The sequence below is a fragment of the Vipera berus genome (assembly GCF_964194415.1).
Source record: "Vipera berus genome assembly, chromosome: 3".
In the NCBI taxonomy this organism is placed as follows: domain Eukaryota; kingdom Metazoa; phylum Chordata; class Lepidosauria; order Squamata; family Viperidae; genus Vipera; species Vipera berus.
The window spans coordinates 3,386,108-3,405,301 of NC_138204.1; the positions used below are offsets into that span (position 1 = coordinate 3,386,108).

Here is a 19,194-nt window from a genome sequence, read left to right on the forward strand (position 1 = left end):
GGGCCGTTCCCTCACTGTTTCCAGGATGGCTTCGCGGGCCACATGAAACCACTTCGCGGGCCGGATCCGGCCCCCGGGCCTTGTGTTTGACATGTCTGACCTAGACCATCTCTGACAGTGATGGAGCGCCCACGATTTCTGGTGGCAGGCTGTTCCACTGGTTAATTGTCCTCACTGGCAGGAAGTTTCTCCTTAATTCCAGGTTGCTTCTCTCTTTAGCCAGTTTCCAACCGTTGTTTCTCGTCCTTCCCTCTGGTGCTTTGGAGAATAATTTGACCCCCCCTCTTCTTTGTGGCAGCCCCTCAGATCCTGGAATACTGCTATCACGTCTCCCCTATTTCTTCTTTTCTTTAGACTAAGCCAAACCCAAGTCCCTTTGTAAGGATCCATTTTCCAGATTTATTATATTTACTTAGTTGCTTATCCTTACAACAGTGGTCCAGGAAAAAGAGGAAAGCAACGTTTTTCTATTTCTATTTATCTTCCAGTCCTAGATGACTAGAAATTCTGTTTATGGATCCTATAAAACAAAATATTTGCAATGAATAAAGCAGAATAAAATACCCATGCTGTGTTTGCAATGAATAAACCAGTGCCACGAATAAACATGGACAACTTTTAAGATGCACGGACTTCAACTCCCAGAATCCCCCAGCCACCTCAGATAACTAGAAATCCTGGTTCTAGATGCGACATAAAAATGAAACATCGACATGTGCAATGAACTAAGGGAGTGTTCCCCAACCTAGGCAACTTTTAAGATCTGTGGATTTCAACTCCCAGAATTCCCCAGCCAGCGATGTCCACACATCTTTGTTTTTATATAGGATCTAGAACCAGGATTTCTAGTTATCTGAGCTGGCTGAGGAATTCTGGGAATTGAAGTCCGCACATCTTAAAGCAGCTAAGGTTAAAAAAAAAAACACCGCTCTCAAATGTTTGCTATTAGCAAGCAGGCTCTTGGTTGCATCTCCAGATTCGATCAATCAAGCAAATTAAACTTTCACAAAATAGATTTTAAAAAGTCAACCTGCTCAGGGATTCCTCTGGATTATTTTTCTCTCAGCAAACCTGGGTGCTCGCGAGAGGTGAATAACATTATTCCTCTGTGGGAATCATGGAGTTTGTAGTCCGGGCAAATTTGGAAGTCCACAGCCCTGAGGGGCAAGGTAGGACCCACCCACCCCACCCATAACCTGGCTGCGGAGGTTATGTCGATCTCCAAAGTCAAGATTATCTCAGACCCTACCCTTGCAATCCAGAAGATCCTCTGGAATCTTCTGGAGGCTTTCTGGGAAAGAACAAAACTCCTCACCAACTATAGATAGTCCTCAACTTAAAGAACAAGTTTAGTGGCCGTTCGAAGTTATTATGCCAGTGCTGAACAAAAAAGCAACTCATGACCATTTTTCACATTTATGGCCGTTGCAGCATCCCCATTTTGTCACATACAAAACCCAGACACTCGGCAAGTGGCTCGTGTTTACGACGTTTGTGTTGTGATTCCTCGCCAGCCAGTGGATCTGGCAGCTGAGTCTGAGGAATCAGACTGAGGAAGAGGAGGGGTCTGGAGTGACATCAGAGTCAGTGGAGCTCCGAGACTTACAGTCGGACGAGGTGCCCGGCCCCTCTACTCGCGCTCAGGCTGAGACACAGCTGTGCTGGGAGCCTGAGTTGGACAGCGATGAAGCACAGCTGGGACAAATCCCGGATGCACGAAAGCACCGGCAAGAGAAGCGAGTAGGGCAGAGGGATGCAATGGGGCGGCTCCAAAGGCAAAGGAGAAGGCGTTAGGAAGCCACGCCTTGGCTGACTTATAAAAAGGAAGGTGTAGGAGGTGCTGGTTGTGTAAGGCAGCCATTTGTGTTGAGGATGGAGTTTCTGTGGACTGTGTTTGTTTGCCTTTGACATTGACTCAGGTCTGTGAGAATAAAAGGGGTTGGTTTTTCCTTGCGGTTCTTGCCCATTTCTTGGAAGAGGGGTTTCTCCTTCTGAGCGTAACCAGGACTCATGTAGGCTGGGACACAAGCTTGCGGTATCCCAGGGTCATCCAATTTCCTCTTTTGCGACAAAAGTCAAGGGGGAAGCTACAGCCACTTCACAACCGTGTCACTAATTTTAACACAGCAAGGGATTCAGCTAACAACTGGGGCTAGAAAAACCATAAAACTCAGGTAACCGTCTCCCTTAGCAACAAACGTTAAATTCAGGGCTCAGCTGTGGTTGTTGAGGGCTGCCCGTGCACTCGGCGCACGTCACTCCACTAGGAAACAGGAGACAATTCCAAAACGGTGGGCAAGCAATTAGCAGAAATGAGAGAACCTCTCCAGGGATGCTGCAAACGGTTGCTAGGAAACGGGAATTAGCTGCTTTTGCCTCCAAAGGATTCTGGCGAGAAAGATGGAGAATTTGGGAGACCCAATGAGTCAGCTTCATACTGAAGGTGGTTGGCTAATTAAAACTTAATCCCACCTCCTGCCCCCCCTGCTCCCCCAATGTGTCCAGTTCCCTCCATTGCCATCTGGGATTACAGGTAATCCTCGACTTACGACAACTGAGCCCAAGATTTCTGTCGCTAAGCGAGACAAGTGGTCCAGCAAGCTTTGCCCCCTTTTATACGACTTATCTTGCCACAGTTGTTAAGCGAATCGCTGCAGTTCTTCAAGCCGGTAACATGGACTTTGCTCGTCCGAAGGTGGCAAAAGGGGATGGCATGACCCCGGGGCAGTGCGACCGTTGTAACTATGAGTCAAGTGTTTGAATTTTGATCATGGGACCACTGGGAGGCTGCAATGGTCGCTAAGTGTGAAAACGGCTGTAAGTCCCTTCGTTGTAACCTCGGTCCCTAAATGAACTCTTGTTAAGTCGCAAGGATTACCTGTATTGATTTCATTTCATGGTTTTTATCTGCTGTGTTTCTATGATGGATGATCTTTATGGTTTGTTTTTTTAATCCCTTTTAATGCTTTGATGCTGTAAGTCATCCAGAGGTGTCGGATAAGAGCCGGGCAGCAAATAAATTTCATAAATAAATTTGTTTTTTTGAGAGGCTGCAGATCGAGGTTCGTTGTTCATTTTATTAGTTTTTTTTTAAGGCAACAATTAACTGCAACCTGTAAATGGAGACATTGGCGAAGTGACAGGAAGCTTTTCCAGGTGGAATCGGGCACCAAGGTGGCAGCGTTACCTACCAGCAAAAACAGTTCGGTTGAGCCAGCTTTGGGGGTGTATACTTGTGTGGTTGTGTTGTGCTTGAAGATGGAGGGCAGGCGTGCAGGTTTATCCTCACTAAAGCAACTCTTTCACCAAACCTCCGTGTCAACTCCCCAAAGCAAGTTGGCACCTGGAAGCCTTGGGCCAAATATTGCCCATTAGCGGTTAAATCTCCAGATCAAGGTATTTGGGCACCTTCAAGTTCTCGTTCCAGTTTCTCCACACTCCATGAAGTTGTGGCAAAGGGAGGGGGGAATTGAGGGGGTTGGAAGTGAAGAAGAAGGGGCCCAGTTTGCTGGCCTACATCCCCGCCAAAGTTTTGGCAGCATGTAACAAAACTCCCTGTAACGGGAGGACCATTCATTTCCAGGATAAATCAGAAGCTGTAAATAGGAGACAGGAAGATTTTGGTGGCGGACCTACCCTTTTGTAGCTCTACCATGTTTCATTTCAAATTGGTTTGAGATTAAACCAGGTTAACAAGTCCTGATATACAGAATCTTCACCGGAGGGGCTACCTTGCTCACAGCTTTTGAAAAAGAGTTCTAGATTTTTAAACATAGCCGATCTTGGAGCACCCAACGGTGGGTCACCCAATTTACGTCCCGGATGGAGTGAACGTAAAATGCTGGAGGGGGGGAAAAAAGGGAGAAAGGCAGAGACTGTTTCTCTTTGGGTTTATAGGAAGGGGACCAAAACCGGTGGGCCAGGAGAGAAAATCACTGCATAAAAGGCCAACTCTGCCCCACGTCTGGATAAATGTCAGGTGTCAATCTGCTGGGAAAGAGATGCTGAATCTCTGCAGTTGTCACATGAACATATCGTCGTAGTCTGGAGGGCGAAGATGGTCAGGATTAGGCCTGAAAGAGGAATGAATGTCAGAGCATGCACAGTCTTGTTGCGCGAGATAACTCAGGAGTAAACCCGGTAAACAGTGGTCTATATTAAATGGTGGTTTATCTTACGCTATCTACAATATTATACACCAGGAACAAAACACATACTCGTGCTAATACAGCAGGATCCAACACACCACAGTTACAGCAAGAAACAGAAGAGAGAGAACACATCAGCAGAGCCTTCCCTTTTATACAAAGCTCTTAAAGGGACACAGACCCTGCTGAGTCATTCTCATCGTTACCTCTTACATTACATAAGCTGGTTAGCTTTTAAATCAGTACCTTGACAATGAAGAATGCATTATGTCAACGACTCTTGAAACTTGGCCATTTTTAGGCTGGCGGACTTCAACTTCCAGAATTCCCCAGCCAGCCATGCAGAAATATGGACCAGGAAGCAGACTTTCTCTGTGGTGCCCCCCCCACAACATGGAACAGACTGCCTCCTCAAAGGTAACCGTGATTCATCTTGTATGACGATTCCAGAAGACAATAAACCTTGTGCTTTAGAAGTGAATATGTGCTGCTCGGGGTTCAATGGAGTCCTTGGTGCTCTCTGAGCTGGGTGGTTTTCTTGCAGACGTTTCATGGCCCGACAAGGTAACATCATCAGTGCTAGAAGGGAGTGGAGTATGTGGAGAGGAGGAGGAGGAGGAGGAGATGGCGGAGGATGCCTATGGGGTCCTTGGTGCTCTCTGAGCTTGCTTGTTTTGTTGCAGATGTTTTATGACCCAACTAGGTAACATCATCAGTGTTAGGAGTGGGATGTGTGCGAAGGGGAGGACGAGGAGGAGAAGGAAGAGGACTGTGGGGTCCTTGGTGGTCTCTGAGCTTGGTGGTTTTCTTGCAGACGTTTCATGACCCGGCTAGGTAACATCATCCGTGCTGTTTATATAAACAGTGGGCAATTCACTCCCTTCTAGCGCTGATGTTGTTATCTAGTTGGGTCATGAAACGTCTGCAAGAAAACCAGCAAGCTCAAGAGAGCACCAAGGACCCCACAGTCCTATTATTATTCCTCCTCCTCCTCCTCCTCCGGATGACATTCCCTAGTTGGGTCATGAAACGTCTGCAAGAAAACCACCCAGCTGAAAGAGCACTAAAGAGCCACAGTCCTCTCTGCAAACTCCATTCCCTTCTAGCACTGATGATGTTACCTAGTTTGGTAATGAAAGGTCTGTAAGAAAACAACCCAGTTCAGAGAGCACCATGGACCCCGCCCCCCCCCCCAATCAAGTTGATTTATTTATTTGATTTCTATAGCCCCCCATCTCAGCAACTGATTCTCGGTGGCTCAAAGTTCAGTGGCTCAAAGTTGCCTTCAAAATAATTTTTCGTTTTGCTTATTTTCACCCCTTCTTTTTGCTTACTTTATTTATTTTGACGAGATGGGCAGCTAAAACTTGGGTAAACCAATAAAATAAAGAAAACGTTTGACTTTACGTTCCGGTTTTGCTTTCCTTTTTTTTTAAAAAAAAATTGGCTTCTTTCTGCTTTAAAAGTTTTTTAAATATTTTTTTTTTGGGGGGGGGGTTCGGCTTTCCAAACTACGGCCAAGGGACCTTTGACCGATACGGTCAGGATTTCCAAGGGTCTTTATGAATTTATTGCAATTTCTGTTTTCCCCAGCCCCGGCAAACTCAAGCGGATCACGGTCTTCAATATGGTTTAAGGACATGTTGGGGTTTTTTTTTTTTAATTGATGGTTTAGCACTGAGATGTTTGTTTGAAGCAGGAGGGGAACGCTGCTGAATAAATACGTAATCCTAGGATAAATCCTGCAATTGCGTTTACGTAAGATGCTTAACTCAGTTCGGGAGCTAATCTGTAGCCAGGAATCCTGGGCCATCTGGAGAAGCTGGGTTAAAACCCGCTAAGCCACAAAACTAATAGAATCGATCAAAATTAACCAAGGCTGAGATTAATTGGGGCACCCCTGAGGCAGGTATGCTCCTAAATTACGGCACCTGGGGTCAAATGTCAAGGTGGTCCTCGACTTACGACTGCAACTGGGCCCAGAATTTTCTGTCGCTAAGCAAAGCCGTTGTTAAATGTGTTCTCCCTGATTTTACAACCTTTCTTGCCACCGTTGTTAAGCGAAACATGAGCCCGGGATATTGCAACCGTCATAAATATGAATCAGTTGCCAAGCGGCTGAGTTCTGATCACGTGTCCACAGGGAGGCTGCAACGGTCGTTAAATGTGAAAAAGGGACGTAAGTCAGTTTCCCCCCGGTGCCGTCGTAATCTTCAAACGGTCACGAAATGAACTGTCGTAACTTGAGGACTACCCGCGTTTTTCTTTTGATTCCTGTGGGCGCATTCCTAAATTTAGGACGGAATTTAGATGAAGTCGTCCTCAACTTACAGCCGATTTGATTAGCGACCGTTTGAAGTTGGGACTGACCAAAGAAAAAAGTGCAGGAAGTTCTAGACTTAACTCACAACGATTCGCTTAGCGACCGTTTGAAGTTTAGCAACGATGTGTGTTGGGAGATTCTCAACAAGCACAAAAGGAAGACATTTTGAAAATTCAGTTTTTCAGCAATTGGATGCAACGGAATTTCCGCAATACTTACCCACTCCGGCCGGCCCCCGGGGGTCCAAAGGGGTCAAACCTGGCTCCGGGAGGAACGGAACCAGGGGGGAGTCTGCTGGGCAGCCCAGAAGAGGGGTCCAGAACAGGATTCCGAAATCCTGACCGAAGCGGATCAAAGATCATTCCTCCTCCGCCTCGGCCCCTGAGCAAGAGAATCGAGAGTGAATTAACAGTCAGTTTGGTCTAGGACAGGGGTAGGCAACCTTGGCTCTTTTATGACTCGCGGACTTCAACTCCCAGAATTCCTGAGCAGCTGGCTCAGGAATTCTGGGAGTTGAAGTCCACGAGTCATAAAAGAGCCAAGATTGCCTACCCCTGGTCTAGGATCAGCGATAGGCAATCTTGGCTCTTTGATGACTCGAGGACTTCAACTCCCAGAATTCCTGGGCCAGCCACGCTGAGGGAAAAGGTCTAGTGATTTAAGCACCAGGTTAGAAACCAGGAGATGGTGAGTTCTAGTCCTGCCTCTTAGGCATTAAAAGCCAACTGGGTGACTTTGGGGAATCACCGGGAGACGGGTTCTAGTCCTTCCTTAGGCATGAAAGCCGGCTAGGTGACTTTGGGCCAATCACCAGGAGACGGTGAGTTCTAGTCCTTCCCTAGGCATGAAAGCCAGCTAGGTGAGTTTGGGCCAATCACCAGGAGATTGTGAGTTCTAGTCCTTCCTTAGACATGAAAGCCGGCTAGGTGACTTTGGGCCAATCACCGGAAGATTGTGAGTTCTAGTCCTTCCTTAGGCATGAAAGCCGGCTAGGTGACTTTGGAACAATCACCGGGAGACTGGGAGTTCTAGTCCTTCCTTAGGCATGAAAGCCGGCTAGGTGACTTTGGGCCCATCACCAGGAGACTGGGAGTTCTAGTCCTTCCTTAGGCATGAAAGCCAGCTGGGTGACTTTGGGCCAATCACTAGGAAACGGTGAGTTCTAGTCCTGGCTTAGGCACAAATGCTGTCTGGGTGACTTTGGGCCAATCAACCTCTCTCAGCCCAACCCACCTCACAAGGTTGTTGTTATGGGGAAAATAAGAGAAAGAAAGAGTAGAAGTATTGCCATCCTGAGGTATTTTTAAAGTCATAAAAGCGAGTGATGGGTTGGTTGATCATCTGCCCAAGGAGGCTTCTATAGCTACCTGCGGAATTCTGGGAATTGAAGTCCAGCCATCTTAAAGTCACTAAGGTTGAGAAACATGGAAGAACTGTAAAAAGACAACCCTCCAAACGAGGAACTGGCTTACCCCAAAGGATCCAAATCTTGTCTGCCGATATCAAACGGACTGAGTGGATCTGGCCTAAAACAGAACTTATTTTCATTAGACCATCAGACATCAGAGCCCTGGAATAGGGTGAAATGGAGACCCTCCTTGGCACATTATAAAGCCCTAGTGAGGCCACACTTGGAACACCGCAGCCAGTTTTGGACACCATATGGTGGCTAGAAAGGCCTAACAGAGGCTTCACTTTCTCAAGGTCTTGCGGAAGAACAGGGTAGAACAACAGCTAATGACCCTCTTTTACCGGTCTACTATAGAGAGCGTCCTCTCGTATGGTATTGTGGTTTGGTATGCTGGTCTCACAGCCGCGGATAGGCAGGCATTACAGAGGGTGGTGAGCACAGCACAAGACATTGTGGGCTGTTCCCTGACACCACTGGATGACCTCGCCAGGCCCCGCTGCCTTGGAAGAGTGAGGAAAATTCTCAGGGACGACTCGCACCCTGGACGGTATCTCTTTACTCTCCTACCGTCGGGTAGGAGATACAGGAGTGTAGCCAGCCGTACCAACAGGCAGAAGAACAGCTTTTATCCGTGGGCTGTTAGGCTTTTGAACGGGAAATAATTTTTATAAACTTTGTGCATGATTGACTTGCGAGGCCGGTGTGTTGTGCAGTTAGCTCACGTGGTGTAACAAGATGGAGGGTTTGTTGTCACTGTGAGCTTGGGGTGGGGTGGGGGCAACGAAGGGAGGCTCAGCCAATCTCCATGTATACATGGTTGTACTTTGACAATAAAGGTTCACTCATTCATTCATATCACAAAAAAGATGTTGAGAGTTTGGAAAAAATCCAGAGAAGAGCAACTAAGATGATCAAAGGCCTAGAGGCTAAATCATACGAAGAACGGCTGCAGGACTTGGGTTTGGCTAGTCTAAAGAAAAGAAGAAATAGGGGAGACATGATACCAGCGTTCCAGTATTTGAGGAGCTGCCACAAAGAAGAGGGAGGTCAAATTATTCTCCAAAGCACCAGAGGGAAGGATGAGAAACAATGGTTGGAAACTGATTAAAGAGCGAAGCAACCTGGAATTAAGGAGAAACTTCCTGACAGTGAGGACAGTTAACCAGTGGAACAGCTTGCCACCAGAAATTGTGGGTGCTCCATTACTGGAGATTTTTAAGAAGAGACTAGACAGTCATTTGTCTGAGAAGGTACAGGTTCTCCTGCTTGAGCAGGGGGCTGGACTAGAAGACCTCCAAGGTCCCTTCCAGCTTCTATTCTATTCTATTCTATTCTATTCTATTCTATTCTATTCTATTCTATTCTATTCTATTCTATTCTAGTCTAGTCTAGTCTAGTCTAGTCTAGTCTAGAATATTCTATTCCATTCCATTCCATTCCATTCTCTATTCTTATTCTTGTTTTATTCCTATTCCTATTCCTATTCCTATTCCTATTCTATTCTATTCTATTCTATTCTATTCTATTCTATTCTATTCTATTCTATTCTATTCTATTCTAATTCCTTATTTCTATCCTATCCTACAATCTGCTATTTCCATTCCATTCCATTCTCTATTCTTATTCTTGTTTTATTCCTATTTCTATTCTATTCTATTCTATTCTATTCTATTCTATTCTATTCTATTCTATTCTATTCTTATTCCTTATTTCTATCCTATCCTACAATCTGCTATTTCCATTCCATTCCATTCCATTCCATTCCATTCCAATCCCATAGCGTGCCTCCCATCATTCTAGCCCTCAATGAGGGCCACCAGAAGCACAAGGCACTCACCAGTTGGGCTGCCGGCTGCCATGAGGATGTCGAGGCGGGATCCAGAGAGGGTCGTGGTCCGGCGGGTTGGGCGGGGAAGGATTTCTCTCCCGCTTCGGCTCTTCCTCCTTGGCGTTCCTTTGCCGCTTCGAGGTTTCAAAAGGGGAGATTATGTGATGCACAATCTGGGTCTGCAACTCCTCCACGTTCCGATACACCCTGCAAAAAGGGCGAGGAAGAAAAAGAGTCATCGGAAGGCCAGGAAACACGCAGTCCTCGACTTACGACCATTCGTTTAACGACGGTTCGTAATTACGACGGCCTTTGCAAAAAAAACAAAAAAACAAAACGGGATTTATGACCTGTCCTCAAACTTAACAACGGTCACAATATGGATTAGGTGAGACCTGGCTGTGGCAGGGACCTTGGAGTCCTCGTGGACAATCACTCGACCGTGAGCCAGCCGTGTGCAACGGCAGCGAAAAAAGCTAATACAATCCTGGGTTGCATAAACAGAGGCAAAGAATCAAGATCACGCGACATATTAGTACCGCTTTATAAAAACCCTAGTGAGGCCACACCTGGAACACTGCAGCCAATTTTGCTCACCGCATCACAAAAAAGATGTTGAGAGTTTGGGAAAAAATATCAAGAGGAGAGCAACTAAGCCAGCTGGATAACCATTGGCCAAACAGGAAGAGGAAAGAGAGATTTAGGTACGTTCGCTGCTTTGAGTTATTTATAAAAACAATAAAAGGCGGAATATAAATCAAAACAAAATCGGGGCTTACACTGTACGGATCCCAGCAACCCTGGGTGCAAAAAGACACCATTTTTATGGCCAACCCAACGTTTTTTTTTGTTTTGTTTTTTTATTGAAAAGTTTTAGAATACATTTTATCTTTAACAATCCCCCCTCCCCCCACCCCTACCTATCCCTCCCTACCCCTCCCCACCATTTCCCCCTCCCCCCCCCCGACTTCCCAGAGCTAAATACAAGGTATAAAAAACAAAGAACAATCATAAACCTCCATATGCTAACAACAATAAACTCTTAAATCTATCACTCTCTAGCTCATATAAGATAACTACAAACAATATTAATATTACATATATAAAAAAAAAAAAAAAGAAAAAGAAAAAAGAAAGGAAGACTTATTCAAATGCTAAATGAAACTTTTTAGTCCCATATTTGTTCTGGATATAATCAATCCATTTTTTCCACTCCATAATATAACGTTCTTGCGAATGATCTTTCAAGTAGGCCGAGATCTTTGCCATTTCCGCCAGGTCAGAAACCTTTAGAGTCCATTCTTCTATAGTCGCCAACCCAACGTTTTTCAGACACCCACCCCCCGTCATTCGATACGTGAAAAGGACTTCAGCTACCTGTCAAAATCTGTCAGATGTTCTGGGTCGACGTATTCGGTCACTTTCAAGGTCAGATCCGCCACTTTCTGTGTTTTGGGATCCTGGATGGAGAGGGACAGAAACGACAGGGAAGCATGAAGCTGATCGCGCCGCTTAGGGTGTCCTAAAAGCGCTTCCCCCCCCCAAAAGGCAACTGGTTTTACTTGGTTTCCATTTTTTCTTTGAAAACATTTTGCGGGGGTCTTCAAACGTGGCCCTTTGATGACTGGTGGACTTCAACTCCCAGAATTCCTCAGCCAGGCGCCTGGCTGAGGAATTCTGGGAGTTGAAGTCCACCAGTCATCAAAGGGCCACGTTTGAAGACCCCTGCATTTTGCTTCTCATCCAAGGGAAGAAGAACTGAAGATGTTTCTTGGATGAGTAACAGAATTAACAGAGTGGGAAGGGACCTTGGAGGTCATGTAGTCCAGCCCCCTGCTCAGGCAGGAAACCCTATACCATTTCAGACAAATGGCCGTCCGATCTCTTCTTAAAAGCCTCCAGTGATGGAGCACGCACAACTTCTGGAGGGAAGGCCTTCCACTGGTTTGTCCTCACTGTTAGGAAGTTTCTCCTTAGTTCTAGGTTGCTTCTCGCCTTGATTAGTTTCCACCTGTTGCTTCTTGTGCTGCCTTCAGGTGTTTTGGAGAATAGCTTGACTCCCTCTTCTTTGGGGCAGCCCCTGAGATACTGGAAGATTGCCATCATGTCTCTCCTAGACCTTGTTTTCATTAAACTAGACATTCCAAATTCCAGCAACCCTTCCTTGTAAGTTTTACTCTCCAGTCCGCTGATCATCTTTGTTGCTCTTCTCTGCACTCTTTCAAGAGTCTCAACATCTTTTTTTACATTCTCCTGAAATGTTTTTTTTAAAAAAACTTTTGGAAACAGTTCACTTTTTCCCTTTTGGAAAAAGCACCTTTGGGGCAACCATGACCTGGATGATTGAGACTCTCCATTGAGACTCCTATACAGGTGTCTTTACAGTGAAATTTCCTAACAGTGAGGACAATTAACCAGTGGAACAACTTGCCACCAGAGGTTGTGGCTGATCCATCACTGGAGGTTTTTAAGAAGAGACTGGACAGCCATTTGTCTGAAATGGTATAGGGTCTCCTGCCCGAGCAGGGGGTTGGACTAGATGACCTCCAAGGTCCCTCCCAGCTCTATTCTGATTGAACTACTGTCTGCAATGGGATAGGGTTTCCTGCCTGAGCAGGGGGTTGGACTAGATGACCTGCAAGGTCCCTCCCAGCTCTATTCTGATTGAACTACTGTCTGAAATGGGATAGGGTTTCCTGCCTGAGCAGGGGGTTGGACTAGATGACCTCCAAGGTCCCTTCCAGCTCTGGTATTCTCTTCCGTTCTCCAAAGCACCACTGAGCAGGACAAGAAACAACGGATAGAAACTTACCAAGGAGAGAGATCCAATCTTGGATCTTGGACATTTCCTGACGGCGAGAACGACTAGTCATTGGAACTACTTGCCTCCAGGAGTTGTGGGTACCATTTTTGAGGTAAATTAAATTAAAGGACATTAAATGGGACTTTTTGAAAAATAAACCGAACAGGGCTGCTTCCTGAAACAACAGAGGTGGTGGCCATTGCAAACCACGATGCGTGTGAGATCAATTGCACCAAATTGTACCCCGCCGACTGGATAGATGACAACGTTCCTCAACCTTGAGCATTTTAAGATGGGTGGCCTTCAACTCCCAGAATTCCCCGGCTAGCCATGCCAGCTATGCTGGGGGATTCTGGGAGCTGAAGTCCGCCCCCTCTTAAAGTGGTCAAGGTTGAGGAACACCCGGCTAGAAGTTGGGTGTCTTTCGAACCCAAAACGTTGGCTAGGCGTTGGGAGAACAATGGGGTGACCTGGCAGGCGGTACTCCCAGACCTATGTGTCACTCCCTTCCGGCTTCTGCCCTAGGTTCAAAAGAATCCCAAACGTTCATGGCAGCCAATGACCAGTCCGTAAGACGTGGATTGCTTTGGGTTTACATCTCCATCCTTCAGGAGGAGAGGTAGGTCCAGGGGCTTCTTCTCAGTGGCCCCCAAAAGCAGCCTCACCATGACGTTGAGAATGATGCTGTTGTCCATCAAAATGGCTTTCACCAGCAGGTCGTGAGAATCGTCCTTCAGCCGGTAGCGCAGAGTGTAGAGTTCCTTGTCTGCATTCCAGCCGGTGGGCAACATTTCCGACTTCCTCTCGTTGGTGCCTGGCTGCAAGAAGACCCCAGGCAGAGGGCCCCGTTAAATGTGGGGTCCCTGGTGCTCTCTGAGCATTTTTTCTGGAGGGGAAGGGGAGGACTGTGGGGCCCTTGGTGCTCTCTGAGCTTGGTGGCTTCCTTGCAGACCTTTCATGACCCGGCTAGGTAGTGTCATCGCTGCTACAAGGGAGGGGGGTTTGTAGAGAGGAGGAGGAGGAGGAGGAGGAGGAGGAGGAGGAGGAGGAGGAGGAGGAAATGGACTCTGGGTCCTTGGTGCTCTCTGAGCTTGTTTGTTTTCTTACAGACATTTCATGACCCAACTAGAGAACATCATCAGTGCTAGAAGGGAGGGGGCATGCGGAGAGGAGGAGGAGGAGGAGGAGGAGGAGGAGGAGGAGGAGGAGAAGGAGGAGAGCTATGGCGTCCTTGGTGGTCTCTGAGCTTCATTGTTTTCTTTCATAACCCAGCTAGGTAACATCATCAGTGCTAGAAGGGAGGGGGGTTTGTAGAGAAGGAAGAAGAAGAAGAAGAAGAAGAAGAAGAAGAAGAAGAAGAAGAAGAAGAAGAAGAAGAAGAAGAAGAAGAAGAAGAAGAAGAAGAAGAAGAAGAAGAAGAAGAAGAAGAAGAAGAAGCAGCAGCCCTGAGTCTTCGGAGAAGGGCGGGATATAAATGGAATTAAAATAAAAAAATAAAAAATAAAAATAAGAAGAAGAGGAGGAGGAGGAGGAGGAGGAGAAGAAGAAGGAGAAGAAGAAGGAGAAGAAGAAGAAGAAGAAGAAGAAGAAGAAGAAGAAGAAGAAGAAGAAGAAGAAGAAGAAGAAGAAGAAGAAGAAGAAGAAGAAGAAGAAGAAGAAGAAGAAGAAGAAGAAGAAGAAGAAGAAGAAGAAGAAGCAGCCCTGAGTCTTCGGAGAAGGGCGGGATATAAATGGAATTAAAATAAAAAAATAAAAAATAAAAAATAAAAATAAGAAGAAGAGGAGGAGGAGGAGGAGGAGGAGGAGGAGGAGGAGGAGGAGGAGGAGGAGAGCAGCTATGGGGTCCTTGGTGCTGTCTGAACTTGGTGGTTTTCTGGCAGACATTTCCTGACCCAACTAGGGAACGTCATCAGTCTTCGAAGGGAGCGGGGTTTGCTCTGTTTACACGAACGCCAGTAAATAACAGTTTATACGAAAAATAAAATAACTAAAATCATAAAATAAAATATAAAATAAGATATGAAACAAAAGAAAACATAAATAAAAATAAAATAAAAAACGAACAATCCAGGAGAGGGACCTTATGCCATCTACCCCACAGAACTCTGAGTTTAAATCTCTGCTTCCCCACCCCACCATTTCATCTTTAATTTCTGCACTGAATTCCTACATACAGGTAAGTCCTCGACTTACAACAGCCCATTTAGTGACCGTTCAAAGTTACAACCGCGCTGAAGAAGAGCGACACGACTATTTTGCACACTGTCAGGGCCCACTTCAAGAAAGCAGAACCCACGGAAGTTCTTCGTTAGCCCTCCAAGCTGCCACTCCAACACCCCCAGACCTCCCCCTCCCGTAAGAGGCAAGGGGTCCTCTTAATTTTCTCAGGCTGGCTGCAAGCTTTTTTTTCTCCAAGTCTGATTCTGATTTTGCCCCCCCCCCAAAAAAAAAAACACGACAACAACTGTCCATGGCACCTGGATTTCTGAAGCATTGGCTGGAAACATTGCTTATGGTTTTGTCCCGTTTTCCCCCCACACACACACACATGTAAGAAATCAAGGCAGTCCTGCTTAGCGGCGACCCTTAAAATCTGGGCTCCCTCCTCAGAACCGGCACCCTTATTATGGGATTTTTTTTTGCAGAGCTGTAAAGATTATTTTCATTCGGGTGTTTAGTTTGCAGTTTGGAAAACTGGGCAATTTTGTGCAATGTTTATGTGGATTGTATGCAGGTGACAGGGCTGTGGTTTTCCTATTTCATATCTCCAGCAGCGTGTCTCAATCTGAAGTCACTTTAAAATATCTGGACTTCAACCCCCAGCATCCCTCAGCCAGAAATGCATTCTGGGAGCTGAAGTCCAGACGTGTTGAAAGCAGCTCAAGATTGAAAACATTTTAGATCAGGGGTTTTCCAACTTGGCCCTTTTAGGACTTGTGGACTTCAGCTCCCAGAATCCCTCAGCCAGGCATGTGTTCCTGGCTGAGGAATTCTGGGAGTTGAAGTCCACAAGTCCTAAAAGGGCCACGTTGGATCAGGGCTTTTCAACCTTGGCCACAAGGTGTGGACTTCAACTCCCAGCATGCCACAGCCAGAAATGCATTCTGGGAGCTGAAGTCCAGACATGTTTAAAAGCAGCTCAGATTGAAAACCCTTTACACCAAGTCAGGGCTTTTCAACCTTGGCCACAAGGTGTGGACTTCAACTCCCAGCATGCCAGAGCCAGAAATGCATTCTGGGAGCTGAAGTCCAGCCCTCTTAAAGGTGCTAAGGTTGAGAAACAACCACCCAGATCCTTGAGTTCCTTCATCGTTTGCAGTCTTGAACCTTACCTATCCCCTGAAGTCTTGGGAACTGGATGCATTGCTTAATTGATTTTACACATTGCCCATCTTCTCGATAGGGGCAATTACCGGATAGTAGGTAGATGGATGCATTTATTAATAGTCGACAAATTAATCAATGAAGGAAAATATTTGTTAGCTCAGGGTTGACGTGAGGGGAGGAGGAGGAGGAGGAGGAAAAAAACACAATGGGGTCCTTGGTGAACTCTGAGCTTACTTGGTTTCGTGCAGACGTTTCGTGACCCAAACTAGGTAACATCATCAGGGTGTGTGTGTGTGCACCGGACGGATCTCGGCCTGCGCGTGGGCTAGAGGTGTGTGTGTGTGTGTGTGTGTGTGTGTGTGTGTGTGTGTGTGCACCGGACGGATCTCGGCCTGCGCGTGGGCTAGAGAGGGGAGTGCGTGTATGTGTGTGTGTGTGTGTGTGTGTGTGTGTGTGTGTGCACCGGACGGATCTCGGCCTGCGCGTGGGCTAGAGAGGGGTGTGTGTGTGTGTGTGTGTGCACCGGACGGATCTCAGCCTGCGCGTGGGCTAGAGAGGGGAGTATGTGTGTGTGTGTGTGTGTGTGTGTGTGTGCACCGGACGAATCTCGGCCTGCGCGTGGGCTAGAGAGGGGAGTGTGTGTGTGTGTGTGTGTGTGTGTGCACCGGACGGATCTCGGCCTGTGCGTTTGCTAGAGAGGGGAGTGTGTGTATGTGTGTGTGTGTGTGTGTGTGTGTGCACCGGACGGATCTCGGCCTGCGCGTGGGCTAGAGAGGGGAGTGTGTGTGTGTGTGTGCACCGGACGGATCTCGGCCTGCGCGTGGGCTAGAGAGGGGAGTGTGTGTGTGTGTGTGTGTGCGTGCACCGGACGGATCTCGGCCTGCGCGTGGGCTAGAGAGGGGAGTGTGTGTGTGTGTGTGTGTGTGTGTGTGTGTGTGTGTGTGTACCGGACGGATCTCGGCCTGCGCGTGGCCTAGAGAGGGGAGTGTGTGTGTGTGTGTGTGTGTGTGTGTGTGTGCACCGGACGGATCTCGGCCTGTGCGTTTGCTAGAGAGGGGAGTGTGTGTATGTGTGTGTGTGTGTGTGTGTGTGTGTGTGTTGCTCACCTGGTCCCCGGGGCCGAGGCAGCGGTAGTCGCGCGTGATCAGCTTCCAATGCACGAAGCAGAGCAAGGCGTCCTGCGCGCAGCCCAGCTCGGGCGCCACCGAGGTGTAGAGCAGCTCCAAGCCGGCCATGCTTCCTCCGCCGCCGCCGCCTGCAAAACAAGGGCTCGGCAAAGGGAGGGACGAAGGCCCGGCTCTGCCCCGGCTAAACCCGCCTCCTCGCCCGGAAAGGAAAGCGAAAGGAACCGGCCGTCAGCTGGGTTGCTGCGCGCATTCTCTTCCCCGCCTCGCCCAGGCTGAGACTGCAGCGCCCATGCTCCGCAGCCCGGCCGGGGATAGCGGTTGGGTGGGTGTCACTGCGTGTTTTTTTTTTAGTTTTGCCAGCTTGGCTCCTTCCTAAGTGTACATCTCCTTCTGCTCTGCAACTGGGTATTATCTTAGCTTGTAACCATAGTGACTCCAGCTGTGTCCAGCCCATGTTTTGGTTTTAAACTGTTTTGAGCGCGGGCCTAAAAAAAAAGTTCAGTTTCTGTTTTACTTTCTTCTTCTGCCTGATGAAAGAATGTGGTCAGTCTAGGTCAGGGGTCTTCAAACTTGGCCCTTTGATGACTTGTGGACTTCCAACTCCCAGAATTCCTCAGCCAGCAAAGCTGGCTGAGGAATTCTGGGAGTTGAAGTCCACAAGTCATCAAAGGGGCAAGTTTGAAGACCCCTGGTCTAGGTCATGGGTCTTCAAACTCAGCCCTTTTTTTATGACTCATGGACTTCAACTCCCAGAATTCCTCAGTCAGGCACACTGGCTGAGGAATTCTGGGAGTTGAAGTCCACAAGTCATCAAAGGGCCAAGTTTGAAGACCCCTGGTCTAGGTCATGGGTCTTCAAACTCGGCCCTTTTTTTATGACTCATGGACTTCAACTCCCAGAATTCCTCAGTCAGGCACACTGGCTGAGGAATTCTGGGAGTTGAAGTCCACGAGTCATAAAAGGGCCGAGTTTGAAGACCCCTGGTCTAGGTCTTTTGTTTTCTCATTAAAAGTTTTACTATAGAATATGCCTTGGATTTCTTTTCTTTGATATTGACCGTGCAAATGAACCACGGTCCATCCACCTCTGGTCGGACTGTTAATTGTTCCGCGACAGTGGGTGGGTGGTTGGGGAGGATGGGCTACTGGTTGCAGCCTGGAGCTTCGGGAGGATTAATCAAGGGGAAGGTTTGTAGGTCAGGCTGAACTATTGGAGGGAGTGTGTGTGTGTGTGGGGGGGTCGTTGGAGCTCCCTGAGCTGGGTGGTTTTCTTGCAGACGTTTGGTGACCCAACTAGGGGACGTCATCAGGGCTAGAAGGGAGGAGGAGGAGGACTGTGGGTTCCTTGGTGCTCTCTGAGCTTGGTTCTTTTCTTGCAGACGTTTCGTGACCCAACTAGGGAAGATCATCAGGGCTAGAAGGGAGGAGGAGAAGGACTGTGGGGTCCTTGGTGCTCTCTGAGCTGGGTGGTTTTCTTGCAGACGTTTCATTACCCAACTAGGCGACATCATCAGTGCTAGAAAGGAGGGGGGTTTGCAGGGAAGAAGGAAGGGGAGGAGGAGGACTGTGGGGTCCTTGGTGCTCTCTGAACTTCGTGGTTTTCTTGTGGGTGTTTCTTTGCCCAGTGCGCTGATGATGTTCCCTAGTGCATCGAGTGCTACCTAATTGGGCCAGTTCAGTGAACACCAAAGACTCCACAATCCTCCTCCTCCTCCTCCTCCTCCTCCTCCTCCCCCCTTCCTCCTTCAAGACTGCTAGGAAATCACCAAGCTCAGGAAGCATCAAGGACTCCTCAATAGATAGACAGATGGGTGATAGATGATTGATAGATAGGTAATAGATAGAAAGATTGATACATGATAAATGATTGATAGGTGATAGATGCTAGATTGATAAATAGGTGATAGAGGAGATAGGCAATAGAGATGGATGGATGGATGGATGGATGGATAGATAGATGTTAGATTGATAGGTGATAGATGCTAGATAGATTGATAAATAGGTGATAGAGGAGATAGGCAATAGAGATAGATGGATGGATAGATAGATGATAGATTGATAGGTGATAGATAGACAGACAGATGATAGATAGGTGATAGATGCTAGATAGATTGATAAATAGGTGATAGAGGAGATAGGTAGATAGAGATAGGTGATAGATGTTAGATTGATAGTGATTGATAGAAGATGGATGGATGATAGATAGGTGATAGATGCTAGATAGATTG

General features: G+C 47.3%; 1 protein-coding gene across 1 annotated transcript; it reads right to left on the minus strand.

The window, feature by feature from the left end:
- Positions 1 to 3,051: 3,051 nt before the first annotated feature.
- Positions 3,052 to 17,148, minus strand: PSMF1 (proteasome inhibitor subunit 1). The gene is made up of 7 exons (XM_081325185.1): positions 16,947 to 17,148; positions 13,179 to 13,331; positions 11,088 to 11,170; positions 9,720 to 9,917; positions 7,944 to 7,997; positions 6,691 to 6,852; positions 3,052 to 4,073 (listed from the first exon to the last, which is right to left on the minus strand). The coding sequence occupies exons 1-7, from the start codon at positions 17,073 to 17,075 to the stop codon at positions 4,022 to 4,024; spliced, it is 831 nt and encodes a 276-aa protein (XP_081181311.1). The 5' UTR covers positions 17,076 to 17,148; the 3' UTR covers positions 3,052 to 4,021.
- Between the last annotated feature and the right edge of the window lie 2,046 nt (positions 17,149 to 19,194).